The sequence below is a fragment of the Olea europaea genome, unplaced genomic scaffold, assembly GCF_002742605.1.
Source record: "Olea europaea var. sylvestris unplaced genomic scaffold, O_europaea_v1 scaffold224, whole genome shotgun sequence".
Classification (NCBI taxonomy): Eukaryota; Viridiplantae; Streptophyta; class Magnoliopsida; order Lamiales; family Oleaceae; genus Olea; species Olea europaea.
The window spans coordinates 502103-524989 of NW_019240442.1; the positions used below are offsets into that span (position 1 = coordinate 502103).

A 22887-nucleotide genomic window follows, 5' to 3' on the forward strand; every position below is an offset into this window, starting at 1 on the left:
AGTGAAAGTTCTCTTTACACAATTTAAACATGCTTTAATAAACAAAATATCATTAAGATCAATGCAAAATAAATTGGATAGAAAACGTACCTCCCGGCATTGTCATTCTTGATGCACTCACTCAAGCTTATAAGTGGTGTTTAACTTCGGGTTAAGGCTCTTCTAAGCTCTCTTTCTTCACTACTTAGATGGCGTATGCAAAATAAACGTGACAAATGAGCTTAGGGACCTTCCGAATGAATCTCAACGCCTTTTATAATTGCTCTGCCCATCACAGAGCGGTTTTGCACATCCTCAGATTATGGGTGGTTACCAAACGTGATTTTTAAACATTGGATCAGTTGCTAAAGTAGTGGGATATGTGATATGTGGACCACTCTTAAGTTGGTTATAATCCAACAAGGAGTTGTCATTTATTATTCTTATAAGTGCCATATCGACATCAACGACATATTTGCTCTCCTATTATCTATCCCCAATTCAGTCATTATCAAGTCCACTAGCTATTAGCACGTTCATTGCATCCATAGCTACACATAACCATAACAGATTTGCTGAAATTCTATTTTCATATTCATGAAGGTTACAATTGGACATACTTTTGGTTGAATAGATATCGCACATTTCTATTTTTTTTTAATTATAATTCTAAATGCAATGCCAATCTAACAAGTTTTCCGTTTGTACATAATACTCAAACAAGGTAAATAAATGAGTTGTTGACGTAGCAGATTGTATCCTCAAAATCAGGGGTGGACCCACAGGGGGTTATGTGGGGTCAAATGACCCCACAAAATTTTGGTTTTTTTTTTTTTTTTTTTTTTTTTTTGAGTCAATATTTGCATCGTTTACCACTACTAAATATATTGGTTGTATCTATTGTATGCATGACTGTGTGATAGAGAAAGAGAAAGTAAGGGTCTAGCCTTGAGTGTGAGTGAATTGGGAAAACATACAGTCCATTAAGTGGGATTATTATATTATTTAATCAATTAAGTGATCTTTATCAAAATTGTATAAATTCAAATTTTGTTCAACAATTTAATTTGGTCTTATAAACTATGTCATTTTAGTATTGTCCTAATATTGGTTTATATTTTTGCCATTATTAAATTTATGGTCGAACTCTAGTTGAGATTGAATATTTCATTTTATTTATTTGTTCTTTGAGCTTAGAGTTTATAGATTAGTGAAGAAAAATATTGGTGCATATTGCATACTACAATTTAATGGCCCAAATTTAATATACGTTTCAAGCCTCCAAAAACTCCAACCTTGATTAAATTTCATCCGAACTGAACAACATTCCTAGCTCCGCCATTGAATATTTGCATATATTGCTATTGCAATTTGTTATTTTCTTGTTCCATTTATTAGATATCACACATTTGAGATTATCATTGATGACAATATTCTTTTGTAACTTGAAAAACCCAACCGACTTGTTGCAATAGCAAAAATATTCATTGTTGTTCATGTATTGAAAATTATTGGGCTTCTATTTTTTTTACCCAAAAATTTCCTGTTATGATTTAATTCATATTTTTTTTGTTTCTTCATCTTTAGTTTTTAGAAAACTCATGTATGTGTCATGTTAGTGTTTAATATAATAGAAACTTGGGATGTCAGGTAAGTCATGCTCAAGCGCCAATGAATAAAGTCTACTATTTGGAGCTCCTGAATTCCATTTGAACACCCTTAATTTTTGACCCCACAGTTAGAAATGTCTGGTTCACCCAAAATCATACACATTCCAATGGCAATATTGTATTCAATTTTTAGCTCTCCATTGTTATGTAAAACTGAGATGTAATTGTACAGATGACAGCGTGAACACGTATGATAGATGTAATCTCACATTCAGATGTTAAAACTTCACTTATTAAAATCAGCATCTTGAATCAAGGTATATATATCAGATTAAGGATAGGAATATACTAATATTATATTCGAAAAAATAAATTGAATGATCTTGCAGATTATGGGATTTGATTCTTCAAGAATAAATTTAATCGTAAGCAGACTTTCTTCCCCAATGTACGGAGTGTCTTTTCCCACTTAATTCTCTATGAATATGCTTATTTTAAGGAAACGTAATAAATTCCGTGGAATGTTTGGTTTCTTTGAAAATAAAAATAAAAATATATGTTACAAACTATTAAGGGAGTAATTAGGGGATGTAGTGTTTATGATATTATTAATGATTTTATATATTTTGAAATATATAATCAGAGATATAGTATAATCAGTATTTTATTTTTTATATCTGATGCATATGTGTTTTTTTTCCCCCCGAAAATCAAAGGTTCAAGTGTATTAATTTGTTTTTCTCTATCAAGGTTGTACTGGGCCTAGTTCTCCCTTTTAGAAACTTCTGATTCTGCTGTAAATTTTTCAGGAACGAAAGATCCATCTTATGTTAAACTTAATTATGGGTATTCTTTGATTTTTTTGTAATGAAGTAACTAATTTGAATACCTAGAGGTGTAAAGTGAGCGACTACGGACCACAGGTAAACATGACACGACTTGCATATTTTTGCAGGCCGTCCCGTCAAGAATGTGGGCACAGCTGCAGGTCCCGTCCATGTCGGGGCCATCATGTCTAATTTTTAATATTTTTGGCTAGTTTTCTTAAAAATACAAATACCCGTGGATTTCAAAATTCAAACAATTTGGTATCAAAGGTCAACATTTCATGTGCAAGTGCAACCTGACTATGAAACTAAATTAAATGGAAACCTAGTTGTCAAATATAGTATCCAAACCTTAGTGGAGAATATTTGGAACGAATAAGTTACAGAAAAGTGGCTAAAGATTCTAATGGAGTAACATATATTAAGCAAAGTATCAATCTTGGGTGAAGGATAGGGTTGCTTTCAAGACAGCTTACGTTATATTGAATTACTTTACAAAAAGTTGATTAGATAACTTTGAAGATTAACTTCACTGTTCACATAACTCAAAGGAGTATAAGAAAAATAGAAGCTTTTGATAATTTGCATGAAAATATTTGGAATAGAAAGAAAAATGGGAATCAAAGAACTGATGATCGTGGTCTTGTTCGTCTGTTCTTGTTGTTCTGCTGCATCCACTTCTCCTTTTGGAAAGAACTCATCTTTAGGTATATTTCATGCCAATATATCTTTTTTCTGTTTGTTTCCATCTAGCTGGTTTCTTAGATTTTCAGTCGAGTTCACGTAGGATGAAACGAACAAGATGATGAAAGAGATTCACCTAGTCGATCTAATATTCATAAGAAAGAAGGCTTTGCTTAATTTCTGTCTCTTCCTGGAAATTTTTTTGGCTGCCCTAAAGATTCAGATATCTTATTAGATTTCTTTTTTCTTCTTTTTTTCCCTGGGAAAGTTTCTGGAGTCTATAATTTCTGAATAATGATGAGTACACCTTCGAATATATATATTTTTCCAAAGCTTTTTGAAGGGCAAAAGAATCGATTTAGGAGGTGTCCTCAATCTAGAGTTTGATGGATTTTAAAACTCCATCTAAATTGAGGGGTCCTCAATTTAGATTAAAATTTAATTCACTAAAATATAGGTGTCCTCAATCTGAATTTTTAGAAATACTTATAAATTTAGGTGTCCTCAATATAGAATTTAATAGGTACTTTAGAAATTTAGGTGTCCTCGATAACTAATTGATTTAAAAGGATTTCATTAATTAGATAGATTTTGAAAGATTTCAAGCCATAAATATAATTACCAAAAATTTCTAACAAATTTATCTCAAATCTAAAAATTTCACAACTTTTCTTACCTCTCTCCCTCCCTTCCTCTCCCCTCCCTCCCTCCCTCCGTTCCCCAATGTGAATATGTGGGTAAAACCATTTTTTTCGAAAATTTGTAATGATTCATTACATAATATTTATGAAATAAACGTAAAGCGATGATAATCTTGAAAAGAGCATATGGACTCTCCATTTTTCTTGAATCCTACTGCATCCGGATTTTGAGTAAGCCATGATTCGAGCAGATCAAAAAGAACTGTAGAAATTTTAGCCAAATCCACTAAAATCTATAAAATCCATGAAAATCTATTAAAATCTACAAAATAAAAATTCATTCAAATCTTATGAAATTTATTAAATTTTATAAATACCATACAATACATGGAAATTTATAAATATTAAGAAATTTATTAAACTTTGAATTGATGACATCTTCGTTAGTAAACGGGCAAAAACTCGGATTTTCAGTCGAGTACTACTGATCTCGACATATTTGTCGAGTTAAATTAGATAATGCCAGAATTATAAGCGTGGGAAGCATCCTACCTTATCTTAGTCCTTTATTATCTATTTGTTCATGATATTTTCCTTTTATCCGTTGCATGGGGTGGGGAGCATATAGAAATTGGTCAAAATTCAAGGGTGTAGTCGACGTGTTGAATTGGACCAAACAAATGACAAAAATCTCCCATGCCTTCTCCCGTTGATCTTGTCTGATTTCGAGTCCAACATTCTAGTTTAAACTTTAAAATGGAACAGTTTGACCTGATATTAAACCTAATAAAGATTTTGAATTCAAGTCTCAGCATCCTTTTGTGAATTTTTCTTATGTTAAGCCACGATAATAAAAAGAAACCTGATTTGTACAAGAAAGATCATGTCCAAGATGAAATATAAATAGTTTCTCTTACCTTTTTCAGATAACTATAGCAGTGGAAGAGGCATGGCTCATCCAGTTAAATTTGGCCATGCAGCTGCAGCTGGTGGCAGAGGCGTAAGTGGAGGCCGACCTAGTACTAGTGGAGACGCAAATGGTGATGGATCACGCTCCCCTTATACTCAGGGAGGTTCAAACATCCCTTTATATGCGGCTGGTGCTGGTGCTGGTGCTGCAAATAACCACCGCAACTACCACCACCATAATGGCGGAGATTCTAAATGCAGCAGCATCCGATCTGCTGCTTTGGCTGCAACCATATTGGAATTCCTTGTACTTTATACGAAAATAGCATAAAGCAGTAATGTCTTATCTAATTATACATGAGAGTTTGCGCCTAGCTTGTATCATTATGGGTTGACGTATATTTCTTTTTAATGTACAATACGTTTGTGGTTTTGTAAGTCACAAAATATGTCGAGATTTTCAGTTGTAGAGTTGATGGATTTTGATTTCAACAAAGATTGTACAAGTAAATGTTAGCCAATTTGCATTTTTCAGTAACAAGAAAAAAGGAGTAGAAAGTTAGAAATGGAACATAAACGGATAAGACTCCTCCAATTAATAGTAGATTTAATCTTTTGTTTTACCTTAATTAAAAAAGAAAAAAAAAAAGAAAAGAATTATTATTCAACGACAACAGCAATCATCCTAATGTGACAATTTGTTATTTGAGACAACAGAATTGTAGTAAATTAATGTCTTGAATAACAAATTGTTATATAGGATGACTACTGGAGTCGTTGACCACAAATAACATTGCTAAAAAAAGTGATGATTTGTAGAAAAATAAACACATTTACGCACAAGAAACAAAAATACCATATGAAAATGAATCACATTTGTCAATTGAGAAAATTCTCTAATGCATAGACAATTGGGGTAATATTTTCGAATTTACAAACTAGGCTGGCAATAGCAAGTACAACTGTTTTTTTTATCTTCACCTACAGTAAGCACCATCACAAGAGTATCTAATGGATAAAGTCTCAACTTGGTAACCACAGGCCAGGCCCCAGAAATTAAGAAAACACAAAAAAATATTACTTACCAGTTAGCACCAGATTGGTGTTATCATTAATTAGGGCAATGGACCATCAATGTGGAGCATCAACAATCATATGGAGCATCAATGATACACGAACATTGTCACAATATCTCTTAATCATGTCCAAGTACTGCATGGCATCCAGAGGTCGGAGACCTTCCATAAAAAAGCGAAATAGGTGAGAGTGAGTTTCACGCATCACATCCATGCACTGCTGCATTACTTTCTCTTGTTGCGATTTACTCAATTCCACTGCCTCCATCATTGGTAATAGCTCTTTCTCCTCCTCCTCGAAGTGTTCCTTGCAATGTTCCTGAAAGACATAACAGAGATACACATGAATGAGCCCAACTGTTAAACATTATAAAACCGCTTAAGCTATTATGGGGACACATTTACTTATTTATGTTCGGTTTTCAACACACCTCGCACGTAGCCCAATTCATTTTCCCTTTTTTCCTCCATCAAAGATCAATTTCATATATGAGTGGCAGTGAAACCAGGACTTTTCTATGCTCTGATATGATATTGAATAACTATGCCTAAATGCTTAAGCTGTTAGAGGTAAACATTTATTTAAGTCTAGTCTTCAATGCCAACAGTAAATCATTATCAAATGAGCAGGCTCATCCTATCTCCTATTGTTGGATCCCTTGTTCAATTAAAATAAAGCAAAACTCACCTTTAATGTTTTAAGCCGCGAAGAAAGGTTGGAGACGAACTCTTGGTACACAGGGCTCCCTGAATCCAAAACTCCAATGGATTTAATGTCTTCTTTGATACCATTCATTAAAGGTAGGTCTCTTGCATGTTCCTCGTTTGCAACTTTGGACAGTCCTGCATCATTGCATGTTCAACGGTCAGTAAGTTGCAAATTTACATTCGACCAAAGGCCATGACAATCATCAATTTATCATGTAAGTGGCATATCAATACTCCGAAAGAAGTTAAGAACTGTTAAATTGAGGTAAAAGTTCTGTTTCTGTTGAAAGTTTAATGTTTTCACTGAGAACTTGCTGCTAGTAATGGATTACTTTGAGCTTTCTTCTCAGCCCACACTTGTAATACTAACTAAAAGATAGAGACAGCGACAAACTAAGTTTTTTCTAAATAAATATGGATCTTGGCTAAATAAATCCAATCCCATACTTTTTCTGTTCACTCCTCGATCTGTAGGAAAAATGTATATCAACTAGATCCTTAACAACTATCACGTACCATCTCCAACAATGTGCCTTGCTAGTGTTCGAGTGCAAAGATTCATGTAATAATATTTGATAAGGTTTTACGCTGACTGTCAACCCTAATATAAACAGTAAACAAGTAAATAATTCTATTCACTAGTTCGCCCCACTTTCCCAACTGTCAGCAGTGAGTTTCAATTGTCAAGATTTGAGCATAGTGTAAATCAAACCTTCAGGCTTCATGTCCTTCAAACTTTTACCCCACTTTATGGGCTAATCTGCTCTGCAATTTGTCGTTTAAGTGATGAACAATTGATTACCACTACTCCAAATCCAACTTTCACGAGACCAGCAATTCTTTCTCTGTCTTCTTATCTGAAGTCTCTTGGTACAATATCTGGTCTAAAATTTTATCCTTTCAGTCACATTCAATCAATTCAACATCTGATCACATAAAGACTTTTGTTGCATCAATTGTATATATTCAATCTTCTGTTTCTGTCATTACAGGGTGTCAATTACATAATAAGTTGATTCTTTGTCCAGTCAAATCTTTCGATTCATCTGCAAGTTCAAACATAATCTCCTACAGACTAAAGACCTAAATATGTTCAAAGTGGAAATAAAAATTGGCAACTGGAAAGGTACTACTTTACTCATCTTTCGTATCAAGTAGCTTGTCATTGTCTCCACTACAAAATTTGAATATTTAGAATTTAATCTGTCATTATGATTGAATCGGAATACCCCATATTTTACAACCTTCCACATCAACATAATCAAACAGAGAAGTAGATCTACTGTTCATGAGCATAGAGCAAATATAAAAGACACCATAAAAACAACATTATTTTAACTTCGGCGACAAAGATTGTACTTTTCTTATTCAGTAACGTCATCTAACAAAAATAAAATTATATACCTCGATCTGCAGATTCCAAGATTGGAAAGACAACTTTCTCTTCCATTTGGGCATGCTCAAGCAACATCTGAAGCAATTGTGAATAATTTCTCCCAAATTTCTTCACCTCCATTCTTGGACTCCCCATTGCAGGATCGCCACGCGCTTTCCCTCCACGCGCCGCCATGTCCTCCGCCCACCTTACCATCCTCTCCAGATGCCACATCAGACTCCGGTGTTGCAACACGACCACCCACACCACCATGGGCGTCGTTCCGCCGTACCACCCCCCAACATTGTTACTAGTAGTAATTGTCAATGGCGGGTCGGGAAATTTTCCGTCCAAGTAACGGAGCATGGTCTCGACGGAGCCGGTAACGACTTCGGATTGGAAAATCAGTACCGGTGTTTCGTGGGTCTCAGAGGGGATAAATTGGAGAGAAACCGGCTTGTGAAGGAGAGCAAATCGAATGTATGAGGTCGCAATACTGTTCGGTGGGCCGTAGAGTTTGATGACCGGAGAGCCCTTAATCAACTCTGACGGCGCAATCTCCGCCGCCGATTTCCTTACCGTTTCAAAGCAATTTCCCATACTGCAAAAGCCCAAGAAAATAGCGGTAAATGGGATTCTATTTATGGGGAAAAAGAATCAAATGAAACCCATCAAGATTTCGTGCTTTCGTTTTATGCTTGGATCTTAAGAGAAAAACAGTGTTTAACAGAAATGAAAGTGACGATTTATGTACTGCAAAGATTTGTTAGTGTATGTATACTGTACATAACAGATGCATGTGGATATTGCTTGATTTAGAAGGGAAACAAAGGGGTGAAACAAATGGAAGCTTGCTTTTAGTGATTCTTGCTTTTGAAAAATGAGATTATTTTCAGCATATTATAAGTGATAATTTGATTATTTCCATTACATTGCACGTCGAAATTAACTTCACTTTCCCATGGTCAGAGAATTCAAGTTGTCACGTGCCTGCGAGGCTGCAAGCCTGCAACATCAGATTTCTCCCACGAAGTTATTTTATTTTAAATTTTAGCCTGTTTGATCTTATTGTTTAGAATTTATATTTTCTTAAATTTATTTTGAATCAATTGTTTTATGGGACTCGCAACTTTTCGACCTTACAATCGTATATTTCATTAACTTTTATCAAAATTTATGTGTATTCAATTGGAATTTTTATGAACTTTTTAAGTGATGACTTTTGTAGGTTTCGTGAATTTTTTTACAAATTTGTATGAAATTAAATTTTTGAAGATTCTCATTTAAAATATAATTCATGTAGGTCTAAAATGATAGTGTGAAATTTTCATATACGACGTGGTGATTTTCACATTTCCCTTTCACCCATCCATATAATAAACAATATTTATAAAAATAATATATATAACATATTCTTTCATAAAAAATAAATAAATAATTTAATATTCAGTATTATTAATATGACGTAACTTTAAAGAGTATACAAGAAATCAATATATTATAATCATTATAATTTATTCTTTTATATATAAAATTTTATAATTTTTAATTACAAATAAATATTTTAAATAAAAATAATTAAAAAAGAAGAATTTTTTTTTTTATAAGAATCTTTAGTTACAATTTAATTTTTTCATAGAAAATAGAGAAAAAAAATAAAAGACGGAGAGAAATAAAGAAAAATAGAAACAAATATATTCAGTAGAAAAATAATTATTTTTAGTCACAACTCTAATATTTGTAGAAGGGAAAAAGAAAGAGAAATATTGAAAGAAACCAAAAACACTTATTATTATTATTATTATTATTATTATTATTATTATTATTATTATTATTATTATTATGTGAAAATCTTCCAAAATCTTGGAATGAATGATAGACAAACATTGAGATTTTATTTTTATTTTTTGTTTAAAAGTTAGTACTTTAAAAACTTTTTTAAAATTTTTTAAAAGACATTAACAATTTGAATACTCATAAAACTTATAGACTTCTAAAAGTTTTAATTAAATACATTGTCTATAAAAAAATCTCAAATAAATATACTATCTATAAAAGTCTTAAACAAGGGAAAATTACCAACAAATCTACATTTAAAGATTATTTTTCAAAAATAAGGATGATTAGCACCCCCAATCATTTTTTCCCATAATCTTTTTCTCTCTCCTCCATTACCCATTTTCTCTCTATCCTCTCTCTAACTTTAGGGAACCGTAGGAATTTTCCACCAATAAAATAACTTTTATATTACTAGGGCTTTTTCTTCTTTATAGATCTCGCCCTCCACTTCCGTGCATAGCTATTTTGCTCTAGAGTAGCTCCCGGGACATATCCCAGTGGCAGAAAGGATAAGAGTGAGGTATACTCAACTTTACTGGCAGTCGCAGTGTGAGGGTTCGATTCCTGAAACATGGATTGAAACTCTTTGTGAGCACCAACGTACAGACAGTTCTTATTCTCTGACTTGTTGGGACACATCTCGCGATTAACATCTCTTACGATGCTTCAGGGGCGGGCATTGGAAAACCCTTAAGATTGGGGTTCAACCTTTTTATTTTGCTCTAGAGCAGGATGAGGACTTTTTCTTCTCCTCTTCCAGTGCATAATTATTTTGCCACACAATCAGTTGGTGTATACACAGATACAATGGCAGCGGCGGGAACTTCCCAAAGGGTTAGGCGAGCAATCGAGGAAGAAGAGCGAAGTTGGTGTTTGAGACATCAAAAGGGGTGGAACCAATAATGAGTTTCGACGAGATGGGCATCAAGTATGACCACAAAAGAATTTATAATTATGGCTTTGAAAAGCCCTCTACCATCCAGCAGCGGGTCATCCGTCCCATTATCTTCAGCCACGACATTAATGCCTAGGCCTAGTCGAGTACTAGTTAGATTGCCAACACCTCATCATATGTAAAGCATTTGAGTTGGAGGTGTTAGTAGTGGTGGATTGTGATATTGGTCTGAAGTGTATGCAGATTTGTTTATGGTGACACCATATGACAAAGTATGTGTTTGTTATGATTGTTTGTGATCGATTGTGACTTGGTCACAGACAATCACACTGAATATAAATTTGATCACAGTTAATCACATCAAAAACAAATTTGGTCACAATTAATCACAAATAACATATGTCAGTGAATGGCTACATACAGTTATAAATTGGATGGTCACTTACCATTTTAGCGAAAACAAATTTGATCATAAATAGTCACATAAAACATAGGCAGTCACGAACAATAAATTTAGCCACAGATAAATTTTTGGAGGTTGTTTTACAGTGGAGTATAGAGAGAAACTATTTTCAATTTTTGGAGGTTTTTCTATCGCGGGAGCCGGAGCGATATTCGGAGCAATCGTCAGAGCGGTCATCAGAAACGTCGTCGGAGCCGATCCTCGCCTTCAATGGGGAGAAGGCGTGGGGAGAGGATAGAGAGCTGAGAGAGAAAGAGAATGGCTTGGATTTTGAAATTTGGAGTGATTAATTATATTATATTATAATTAAAAATTTAATAAATTGATTTATCACTTGATTTTTGAAAAGTTTTATGAAGTTTATTAATTTTGAAATGTGTCTCTTATATATCCTGTTATTTTGTAATATTTACAAACGTTTTGGAATATTAAAGCACTGCAATTTTGTTCAACTTGGGGTTTGGAATCTTTGGATTATAAGCTTAAAGATAACAAATTAAATCCAGATGTAAAATGGAATAGGTGAGATTAGAGAAGACATTTAAAGATATCGTCCACAGTTCATATCTCGCGTCTACATTTATCTGTAATTAGGCATAACTACTAGGCAATGCTAATCACTCATCCCTAATATTTGCATTTACAGTAGCTCATAGGCACAACTACTTTGAATGGTCCATGAACTCATTGAAGAATATTCAACATGAATTTTAATAGGACATGAATAATTGAGTTAAAAATTACTATCTTCTCTCATAATTCAATATTATGGTGGAAATTATTGGTGCATTTAGATAATGAAAGAGTAATATCAAGAAAGGGGATCGGATCGCCAGTTCGACCAAAAAAAATGCCTGTAAAAATTGAAAACAAAAAGCTATTTAAAATATTCAAGTGCAGGACGAGTTGACCAATTTTTTATTTAATCAACCTCTGTTCAATTTTTTGACCTCGACTACTTATCCTGTGATGGATTGATTTTCAAAAAATTGTAGATGCGATGCTTATTCTTTTTTCTTTTCTTTTTATAATTTTTTTTCTCTTCACTTTCTCTTCTGTTTATTTATATAAAATATTAAATAAGATCAATAGGGGAAGATAATATATGAATAAAACTATTATTACCACAAAATTTGTCAAAATCACTAATATATTCTCCTCGCCTATTCAATCTTATTTAATAATTTTGTCTAGAAGATTTCAATTTCAATTTTATATGATAAATTTTGACAAACATCCATCTTTTCTCTTAAGAAGATAAGTATAATTGTATCGAGAATAATCGTCAATGAAATTAATAAAATATCTATTTTCACCATAGATTATAATGTGCAATTTCTTAATTGACTTACTACAGTCCTAGTATCATCTATTTTAAATCCTAAAAATATTTTCACAAGAAATTTCTTAGTTCCAACATATTATTCTTTTCTAATGAATTCCATAATTCCTTATAGAAATAACCAATTTTTCAATTGATAAGTTTAAAGCAAGACATCTAAATGACATGACAAAAAGACGGAGTTGACTTATTTGATACTTATTTACTTGTTATTAGGATTGCCTCAATTAGGATATTAATTGCAAATGATTCTTTATATGATTTTATTATTTATCAAATGGATGTCGCAATTACTATTATAAATGGACATTTACATGAACCAATCTGGTGGACTTTTCGTAGAAGTCCTTAATCACAAAGTATATACAATTAAAAAACCTCTTTTATAGCCTAAAACAAGCTTCAAAACAATTGTATGAAAATTTTAATACAATTTTGATAGACAATAGTTACGTGATACATGAAGCTGATAAATGTACATATAGCAAATTTGAAAATAATTGTAGTGTGATGATTTTGTATATGTTGATGATGTGTTAATTATGAAAACTAGTTCATATGTGATTAATAAGACTAAGCTACTTTTGAAAAGCATATTGACATAAAAGATTTTGGTCTTACTAATTTTATTCTAGAAATTAATAGAGTAAAATATATCGAAAAGATTACGTTAGCCAATCTCATCATTTGAAGAAAGTACTTAAGAAGTTTTACTCAATACAACCGTATTCTTGCTAAAAAGCACCTTATGATGCAAGCCAAGATGTGATATAGCATATGCGATTCATAGACTTAGCAAATATACTAGTAATCCTAATGGTGAGCATTAGGATGCACTTATTCAAGTCTTGAGGTATTTAAGATACACTCTAAATTATGGAATACATCATAATAATTTCTTGCTGTACTTGAGGGTTATTTTGATATTGATTGGATTCACTACACCAGAAATCACATTTCACAACGATCAAAAAACGTTGCCAAAACCTTTTGGCAATGTTCGCCTGTATGTTGTGGGATGCGATGTTGCCGTATAGGTGAAAGTAACGGCAACGTTCATTGCACGTTGCGAAAGGTAGCCTTTGGCAACGTGCTGCAACGTGCAATGAACGTTGCGAAAGGCTGCCTTTTCGCAACGTGCGCCATTTTATTTTTATTTTTTTGGGTTTGTTTCTCAACCAGAAATTTATGCATATTAACATTGCAAAATTGAAGATAAATCCCAATGAGCAAAATTTTGAATTGCATAAAATTAATAATTTCATTATAAATTTTTGAATCATACACTAAAACATTAAATGTCATACAACATTGAATAATAAATTTCTTTTGACAAATTAGTACACTTTAATTATTCATCCACCACAATAAGAAATTATCCATAAACCCAGTGGTCTTGTTCCAAACAACCTGAATGGTCTTGTTCTTTGTTTACTTTCCATTTTTTCCTAACAACATGCTGCCAATTGCCAAATAATCTTCATTATTTCGTACCTAACAGGCTTTATCAAATAATCACGGGCTCCAAGTTGAATTCCTCTCATGACTTGTTCGGCTCTTTCATCTCCAGACATCACTGCATCACTCACTTATCACAGGAAGGTCCATCTCCAGTTCAACAAGCTCAAGAAGTTTGAAGCCATCCATATCAGGCGTGTGAACATCAATTAGTACAACATCATAGCAGCCTTCATTTGCCTGTCCTTGAAGTTGGTCCTGTTGCAAAGCATCATCAAGTTAAATGAATCGAAACCAAACCGAAACTACAAAACTGAGGCGTAAAAAGAACTTCAGAACATGACAGGCTTTCATAGATATTCCAACAATAAACTCCTGAACAGTAAGCCTCGTTGGAGCATTTTCAGCATAGGCTGGAGAGAATGACTTTTGACAGAATATAACTTGGCATATTTTTTAACAGAGATGAGAGAAACTACAGTTACCACTATAACTTGCATTCACCAAATTCAAATGTTACATTATATCATGCATGGCTATTAAGGAATTCATGGGAAAATTAAATATCTGAGTTTTATTTGTCAAAAGTTGGCTGGTATCATTTGAATTATATGTCAGCATCAGTCATTTGATGCCAAAAATTAACTAATCAAATCAAAGAGGCAAAAAAAGGAAGATAACACCATGTTCTGGCCAAATTATTAACAAGCAAACAGGACAAATCCATTGTCAATCAAAATCAGGAAAAAGCAAGCTAGAAACCATAGGAATCTAAAAATAAAACAAGGATTAAATTGTTCACCAATCTGTGCGTAGACAGACTGAGACTCTAAATGTTCTAAAGGCTTGGCACTAACATGTTAATTCCATCTACATTAGAGTAGGGATCAATATTGCTGAAAATTGTTTCTAATCAGTAATTTACTCGAAAAATCAAAGAGAAACAAAGTCTGACAACAATTGCTAATTTGCTGATCTTGACTGGAGAGACTACTTTCCAGCACTAAAAGATAAGATAATGATGAGAGATCAACCATGAGTACCATATATCCCTTGAAGTTTTGTCACAGAAAATTTTCTTCTCTCCATAATACCACCTCCCCCATCCTTTAGTTCTCTGAACAACCTAAAAAAGAAGTAAGAGAAGAATCAAAGGAGTGCTGGATAGTTTGAAAACCTAGTATTGTAGCCATTTGGAGAACATCCAAGAAGCTTGAGGGTTTAAATCAAATAAAAGCTGCTATTGATCGAATATTCAGATAAACACTCTTTATAGATCATATTTTCATGCTTTTAGTTTTATGATTACGGGAGTTGCAAGCAGACATTCATCCCAGATTCAAAATTGAAATGACCCCCAAGAAAATTCTCGGTTACGAGACATTACAAGGGTAGTACATAATAAGTTGTCAGTGACAAAGGATATTATATTCTTCAGAAATAAATAACTTTTTACTCAAAATTCTCTTCATGGAAGGAAGCCTTCCATACACTCGGACTTATATAGGAGAAAAATCCCTTTGCTCACTCTTTTTTTTTTCTCCAGAATGTCTCACACCAGAAACATATCAATTCCTTTTCTTTCAAAGTGCTCTTGTTCATGTTATAAATGATATTGTTATTGATACTTCAAAATCCCCCAGGACACCATCAACTATGCTTATAAATCAACTGACAGAACAAGATCAAATATGAAATCCTGAGCTCCATATCTAACACCATCGAGAATAGCACTATGCTCCAGAATTGCAAGAAAAAAACAAAAAGCTTTTAACATAACTCAAAACCTATTTATACTCAAATGAGGTGAATGAATCAGTTTTTTTTTTTTTTTTTTTTTTTTTTTAATATGAAGTTTTTATTTCACGAATAAACGCCTTTTAGAACCCTAAAACCAGCAAATTGATGGATAAATTCCAATTCCAAGCAAATTCAGAAACCAAAGAAGTCTAACTTAAAATGCAAGTAGGAGTGTCATTGAAAAGATTCCATACGTAATGAAGGGCACACAGAGTCATCAGTGATGCAGCCAGAGTCGAAAAGGAGTTCGCCTAGAGCTTCAAAGGCTCCCTCGCCGTCGACGCCGAAATCGAAGTCCTCGTTGGCGAGGACGTTGATGACATAGCCAACGATTGCCTAGTCAACGTCCTGGATGCGATGCCCAATGACCTCTTGCACCACCTAGCTTACCAATGGGAAAGATGGAAGTGAATGGATCAGGGCGGAGACGAGAGAAGATGGAGGCGGAGACGAGAGATGGAAAAATTAGGGCTTATGATTTGATTTTGAGGAGTTTTTCTTTTGTTGTTGTGGGATCGTTTTTAACAACGTTCGTTAATTGTCGCAGAAAGTGACATTTAGCAACGTTCTTATATACGTTGCAAAAAAGAAATATTTTGCAACGTTCAATGTATGTTGCAAAAGAAGATCTTTTAGCAACGTTTATTAAACGTTGCCAAAAGTGACCTTTAACAACGTTCTTATGTACGTTGCAAAAAAGAGACATTTCGCAACGTTCAAATGCACGTTGCAAAAAAAAGACCTTTCCGCAACGTTCAAAGAACGTTGCGAAAAGTGACTTTCCCCAACATTCAATAAACGTTGCAGAAAATCTTTTCGCAACATTCATTGAACGTTGCGAAAATATTTTTTCGGCAACGTTCAACGAATGTTGCGAAAAGTGACTTTCCGCAACATGTATTTAAAAACCGTTGTCAAAACTCAATTTTTAACACCAATGGCAACATACACTTATGAAAACGTTGCTATAAACCTCTTTAGCAACATTCAAGCAATGAATGTTGCCTTTTGCAACATGCAAAAGGTCATTTTTGTTGTAGTGATTTTAAATACTAATAAAAATAAATCTACAAGTAGATATATGTTTACTTTAGTAGGCAGTAAAATATCTTTGAAAATCTACTAAGCAAACAAGTATTACGAGATCTATTATGAAGTCTGAGTTTATATCTTTAAAAAAGGCAGGTGACAAAGCTGAGAATGGTTAAGTTATATATATATATATATATATATATATATATCTTTGTTTTTTTGAACCGCTTCCAGCTATTTCTATCCATTTTGACAGTAAATTAGCTATTTCAAGAGCCTAAAAATTCATCCTATAATGGAAAATCTAGACATATTCGTAAGTAGCACAATATTGTGTGTTAGCTGCTTAAGGATGGGTTCTAGTTATTCACTATGTGAAGTCAAATGAAAATATTGCTGACTTATTAATCAATAATTAGCTAGAGAGTTAGTTAATAAAACATCGAGGATATGGTGCTAAAGCTTTATAGAAATCAGATCACCTATAATTGAAACCTAACCTTACTACAAGAGATCCCATAAACAAGATTCAATAGGAGAACAAAGTTATTAGAATGGTCTATAGGGTACCACACTGAATTTATTACAAATCCTTCCTTATTATGTATACCTACTAGATCGATTGGTGGATAAGCTAAAAGTCTTAATACTTTTTGTGGTTGTTATTCAATTGTGTGTTAGATACAACACTATCACATACAACGCACTATTGATAGCAATACATTTTTCAGTGTGGAAGTGGGGCTGCTTCGTATGGGAATTAAGACTATAGAATACTTAAACTAGAAAAGTTCATGGCCAAAATGAACACGGCTATGAAAATTTAATGATTGTCTTAGAAGTCATGCGTTTGTTCTGTTGTCTCAGTTTATAACCATAATTATAGAGTTCAAGACAGTTCAGTCTACAGTTGGCAAGTTATTAGAATATAAAAAGTCAAGGATAAAGTCGAAAGATACGTAAATCTGCACGATTTATTCTGTACTTCAAAATAGTATTTAGATTTATTTTATTCTTTCATGTGGGTGATTGTTAGATATATGTCAGATATATATATTTTTTAAAATAATTAAATTGAAGATGATCGATTATTAAAATGTGTGAAATTTATGCAGGAGCTCAATGGATCAAATCACGCTCCGTACTAGTATTTAAATGTCTATGATTGAACCTTGGACTTTTTTGATTCTCGAATTTTTTGGTCAAACTAGTCAATAAAAACTAACTAGTAAAATATTGAAGTTGGATAATTACTCAATATTATTGAAATCATAAAAACGACTGTTTTTTTTTTTTTTTATTCTAACTTATCAATGGGGGAAGTTATAACTCATGACTATATATATATATATATATATTTCTTTTGAAAAACACACCATTTTGATCTTATATACTTGTACGAAAAAATGATTTAAGAATTATTTTACATATATTTTACTTTGACGCAAACTTCAAAGTTTTGGATATTTTTTGTGATTGTTGTACAAGTGATTCAATCACTGTGTCCTAAAAGTGATTGTGCAAAGAAATAGCAACAATTTATGGTGGACAATTTCAATTTAGAACATTGTACTATCACGAATCTCGGTCGTTCATAATCTTTTTACTTTTTATTTTTTTCACATTTTATTTTTCTGCAATAGTATGTGCAACTACTTCTTCAACACCTTGTACTTTGGCAATCCAATGTTGATAGAACCAAAGAACAATTCTATCAAGTGGAGCAAAAAAGGTGATCAAGATTGGACCAAAAAAAGGAAAAAAGATATTTCTACCGTGCAAAGAGAAAATCAAGAGATATGCAAACAATCATTAATTAACATATGTTGTCTTATTCTTATTTTATCTACTAATCTAGATTCGAATGCAACCTTATATCCCATCCTCATTTCCGTTATGTTTATCTTTCACATGTTCGGTTCTCCATTATGGAGAGCATATAAATTCTAAGAAATGTATTATATATTTTTTATGAACTGATAAAAAATTTGGTATCATATGAAATTCCTATAGCCAGCAGTTATTTCTTGTTAATCATTTCATCCACAGTGTTCTAATCAATAATCATTTACATTATATATGCTCTTTAAATTAATTTAATTTCTCTAAATTGAATATTGAAATAGTTATCAAATTTTTGAAATGCTTGTGCAATTTCTTTCCTATCTGTATGAAAACAAATAAATTTGAAATTCATATGCTCATTGGTCTGTGACTTCAGTTGTCCTACCTGTGCATGTGAAATCTCCAACAGCCCACCGTACCCCATCTCCATACACCCCATTCAACATTAAATAACCTACCTAAACACGCAGTTATCTACTGCTGTCTTCTGCCAGAATCCTCGTCCTATTCACTAAAACCATTCACCTTTCCAAACCCTTTTCTTCCCTAATCCCTACCAATGGATCAACATATAAATACTTCAGTCAGAGTACATCTCCAAGAAGGAAAAGTTTCAAAAGCTCAGCTTCTTCAAATATACCCAGTCTGATTCTGAAGAAGAGTCTGATTATCCTTTTGTTCAAGGAATGGCAACGCCACCACCTTCACCATTTGCTTTCGAAAGCTTTTCTTCTGAGCTTTCTGAGAGTTACAATCTGAATTCCTCTAGTACTGAAGAGGAGGAGGAGGAGGAGGAGGAGAAGAAGAAGAGGATTTCTGCCAAGCATTTGTTGTCAAAACGTGACAACAACTCGGGTACGAGTTACAAGGGAAAACTTCTTGCATCTGCTCCAATATCTTCCTTGAAGCGCTCGAAAAGCGATGAGCCTTTGATTTACCAGACCTCCGAGGGAAATGAAGATGCATTCGTCCCTGATCGAGTGGAAATTAATTTTAATGACTCGTTTGGTTCCTGGGACGAAAGGAGGTTCAAGTTATCTCTTCTTTGTGACGATTCAAAAGATGAAGTAGAATTGCAGATGGAGGAGGAGGACAAGGAGAAGACCGATGATCACGTGGACAAGGAGGGCAAGAAGCGCGAGGAGGACGAGAAGTAGGATGGAGATCTGACAGAGGTAGCTGTTAATGTAATAAATATATTAGGTTAATAAATATATTAGGTTAAGGTGGTTTAGTCTTTTATATTTCCTTTGTTTAGTAGTATTTAAACTCATTGTAAACTCATATATTTTTCTCTAAGTGTTTGGAGATAGAAAGAACGGTTCCTTCTTCCTCTCCATTCTTCATCAATTTGTTCTTCTTCTCTTTTGTTTCTTTATCATATTAGTTTGTTGTTTTCTACATGGAATCAGAGCCCAAATATCTGTGTTGAAGTTTTTTTTTTTTTTTTTTTTTTTTTTTTTTTAATTTCCAAAAAAACTCGTGGTATCAAAAATAATAGGAAACTCTAAATCTCTCTTGAGCCGCACTGAAAGTCTACAATATCTTTCAAAAGAGACATTTGTTCGACAATTGGTGACCACATCTAGATTCAGGAGGACGAGACGATCCTATCTAACAGGCGCGTGTATAACCACGCGTGTTAATTTCAGCGGCGCGTGAAAGAAAGTTGCAGGTGATTCGTCGTTGCGTGCAGGCGCGTGCGTGATTTTCAGGTGACACTTCAACGAGACAGTTTCTTCCTTGGTGAGTTTTTGACAATTTGGTGGTATTACTTTGGTCATACGTGCACTGTACGGTATATTCCAGTGGTAGTTCGTATTGGTACGTTAGTCGTCGTTGAGTTTCTTGAAATTTGCTGATTTCCTTTGATTAGTAGTTGTTTATTTGTTGATTTCATGATGGCAACTGAAAGAGATGATTCGCTTCATCCATTAGTGTCTGTTTAAATGGTAAAAATTACTCATATTGGAGTACTGTAATGAGGAATTTTCTTAAAGGAAAACGATTGTGAGTTATGTTAGTGGAACTGTCGTGAAATCTGAGAATATTGCTGCGAATTATGTGATAGAGTTAGACAATTGGGAGTCAAATAATGCGAAAATTTTCACTTGGATTCATAATTCTATTGAGTAATCCATTGGTACACAGTCAGCTAAGTTTGAAACAGCGAAAGAAGTGTGGGATCACTTTCAGAGGTTATACACCATGTCTAATTTTGCAAAACGATACCAGTTGGAGATTGATTTACGAGCTTTACAACAGAAGAATATGAGTATTCTCGAGTTTTATGCTACTATGAATTCAATTTGGGATGAGTTGGCTCTTACAAAATCAGTGGGGCTAAAAGCATGTGAAGAATATATTACTTTTAGGGAGGAGCAGAGATTAGTTCAATTTTTTATGGCACTTTGCAGTGATTTTGAGGGACTTAGGGGCTCTATCTTGCACCGTACTCTACTTCCCTTACTTGATCCGGTGGTTAGTGAACTTGTAGCTAAAGAAACACATTTGAAATATCTTGCAAGAGAAATATTTCTTCCTCCATCTAGCACCTCAATGTTGGTTGTACCCTCTCGATCATTCACACAGAATCTCAACAAAGGTTATGTGCGAGCTACTAATGATGAGTGTAACTTTTGTAAACAAAAAGGACATTAGCCACAACCACGACAACGATCCTATCATCCCAATGCTAAAGTAGCTGCTACCATGTCATCTAATGACTCGTCTATACTTGGAGCACCACCTTCCTCTAGTCCCATGTTGACTGATTTATCAGAGCAGTTTCAAAAGTTCTTAGCCACACAACCACAAGCAATGTCAGCCTCTACTCATATAGGTTTATCATCTCAGAGTCACTCAGGTATTTCTTCCTCATGGATATTTGACTCCGGTGCTTCCAAGCACATGTCATCTTACTCAAAATTCTTTAATGACTTGTGTCCTTCTAACTCGTCTATGTCTGTTATGACTGCTGATGGCACATCATTACCTTTAACAGGTGTTGGTTCTGTTAACACACATAATTTGTCTCTTTCAGATGTCTATTGTGTTGCAAATCTTACTTTAAATTTTATTTCCATTGGCCAATTGTGTGATTTTGGATATCTAGTTCAATTTTCTTTTAATGCTTGTCATGTATAGGATCCTCGATCTCAGAAGCTGATTAGGATAGGCCGTAGACAAAGAGGGTTATATGTTCTGGACAATCTGAGACCACCATATGTTGTAGCCTCTGGTGTTGACTTGTCCTCTTTTTCTTTGAATTCATCGTCTTCTAGTTTTTATTTGTGGCATTCTCGCCTTGGACATGTTTCCGCTAGTCGTTTAAAATTTTTAGTTTCTAAGGGTCAATTGGGGAGATTTGCTAACTCATGACATTTCTGATTGTATTGGTTGCAAATTAGCTAAATTTTCTGCTTTACCTTTTTTCTCGAAGTGTTTCTCATTATATTGCACCATTTGATCTTATTCACTCTGATGTGTGGGGACCTGCTCCTATTACTACAAAAGGAGGGTCTAGATATTATGTGTCTTTTATTGTCGTTATTGTTGGGTTTATCTTATGAAACAACATTCCGACTTTCTTTCTATTTATCGTTCTTTTAGAGTACTTGTTAACACTCAACATTCTACTGTAATTAAGTGATTTCGATGTGATTTGGGTGGAGAGTATATCTCAACTGATTTCTCTGAATTACTTGCTCTTGATGGCACAATTCATCAAATCTCGTGTACTAATACTCTACAGCAAAATAGCGTTGCTGAACGAGAGTATAGACACATTGTAGAAACTGCTCGTTCCCTTCTTCTGTTTGCCAAAGTTCCCAGTGAATTTTGGGGAAAAGTAGTTCTTACCACTGTTTCTTTAATTAATAAGATTCATTCTGCCCATAATTCATGTTTATCACCCTTTGAAACATTATATGGCCATCCTTCTGATTACTCTTCATTGAGAGTCTTTGGCTGTACTTGCTTTATTCTTTGTCCTGATGTTGAATGTAATAAGTTGACATCTCGCTCTGCTATTTGTGTTTTCTTGGGTTTTGGTCAGGGACAAAAGAGTTATTGCTGTTTTGATCCCATTAGTAAGAAATTATATGTTTCTCGTCATGTCGTATTTCTTGAGCATATTCCATTCTTTTCTATTCCTGATAATACTCATGCCTTGACTAAAAATGATCTCATTTGTATCGACCCATTCTCTGATGATATTGACAGACCACATTCCCATACCCCATGTACTGTTGATTCTTCATGTCCTACAAGTACACATGCGCCAGTTCATGATACACCTTATTCTATGGCTTTCCAAGCACCATCTGAGATTGTTGAGATTGACTGTCATCTGATTCGCCATCATTTGCAAACTGACATCATTTCCCTACCGTTAGTTTCTTC

The 22887-nt window shown here is 33.7% G+C and overlaps 2 protein-coding genes across 2 annotated transcripts; one reads left to right on the plus strand and one right to left on the minus strand.

Moving 5' to 3' along the window:
- The first annotated feature begins 2884 nt into the window (after positions 1–2884).
- On the plus strand, positions 2885–5105 carry LOC111381018. The gene is made up of 2 exons (XM_023004710.1): positions 2885–3123; positions 4668–5105. Exons 1-2 carry the CDS (start codon positions 3003–3005, stop codon positions 4979–4981), a joined length of 435 nt encoding a protein of 144 aa, XP_022860478.1. The 5' UTR covers positions 2885–3002; the 3' UTR covers positions 4982–5105.
- Positions 5106–5503: 398 nt separating this feature from the next.
- Positions 5504–8409, minus strand: LOC111381013. Its single transcript, XM_023004702.1, has 3 exons — positions 7839–8409; positions 6415–6569; positions 5504–6045 (listed from the first exon to the last, which is right to left on the minus strand). Exons 1-3 carry the CDS (start codon positions 8407–8409, stop codon positions 5782–5784), a joined length of 990 nt encoding a protein of 329 aa, XP_022860470.1. The 3' UTR covers positions 5504–5781.
- Between the last annotated feature and the right edge of the window lie 14478 nt (positions 8410–22887).

What these genes read in the sequence shown, in the direction of transcription:
- LOC111381018 (XM_023004710.1), top strand. Translation starts at nt 3,003, where the DNA reads ATGAAAATATTTGGAATAGAAAGAAAAATGGGAATCAAAGAACTGATG. An exon ending in TGGAAAGAACTCATCTTTAG is followed by an intron (nt 3,124 to 4,667) that starts GTATATTTCATG and finishes TACCTTTTTCAG; the next exon opens with ATAACTATAGCAGTGGAAGA.
- LOC111381013 (XM_023004702.1), bottom strand. Translation starts at nt 8,409, where the DNA reads ATGGGAAATTGCTTTGAAACGGTAAGGAAATCGGCGGCGGAGATTGCG. An exon ending in CTTGGAATCTGCAGATCGAG is followed by an intron (nt 6,570 to 7,838) that starts GTATATAATTTT and finishes GCAATGATGCAG; the next exon opens with GACTGTCCAAAGTTGCAAAC. An exon ending in CGCGGCTTAAAACATTAAAG is followed by an intron (nt 6,046 to 6,414) that starts GTGAGTTTTGCT and finishes TATGTCTTTCAG; the next exon opens with GAACATTGCAAGGAACACTT.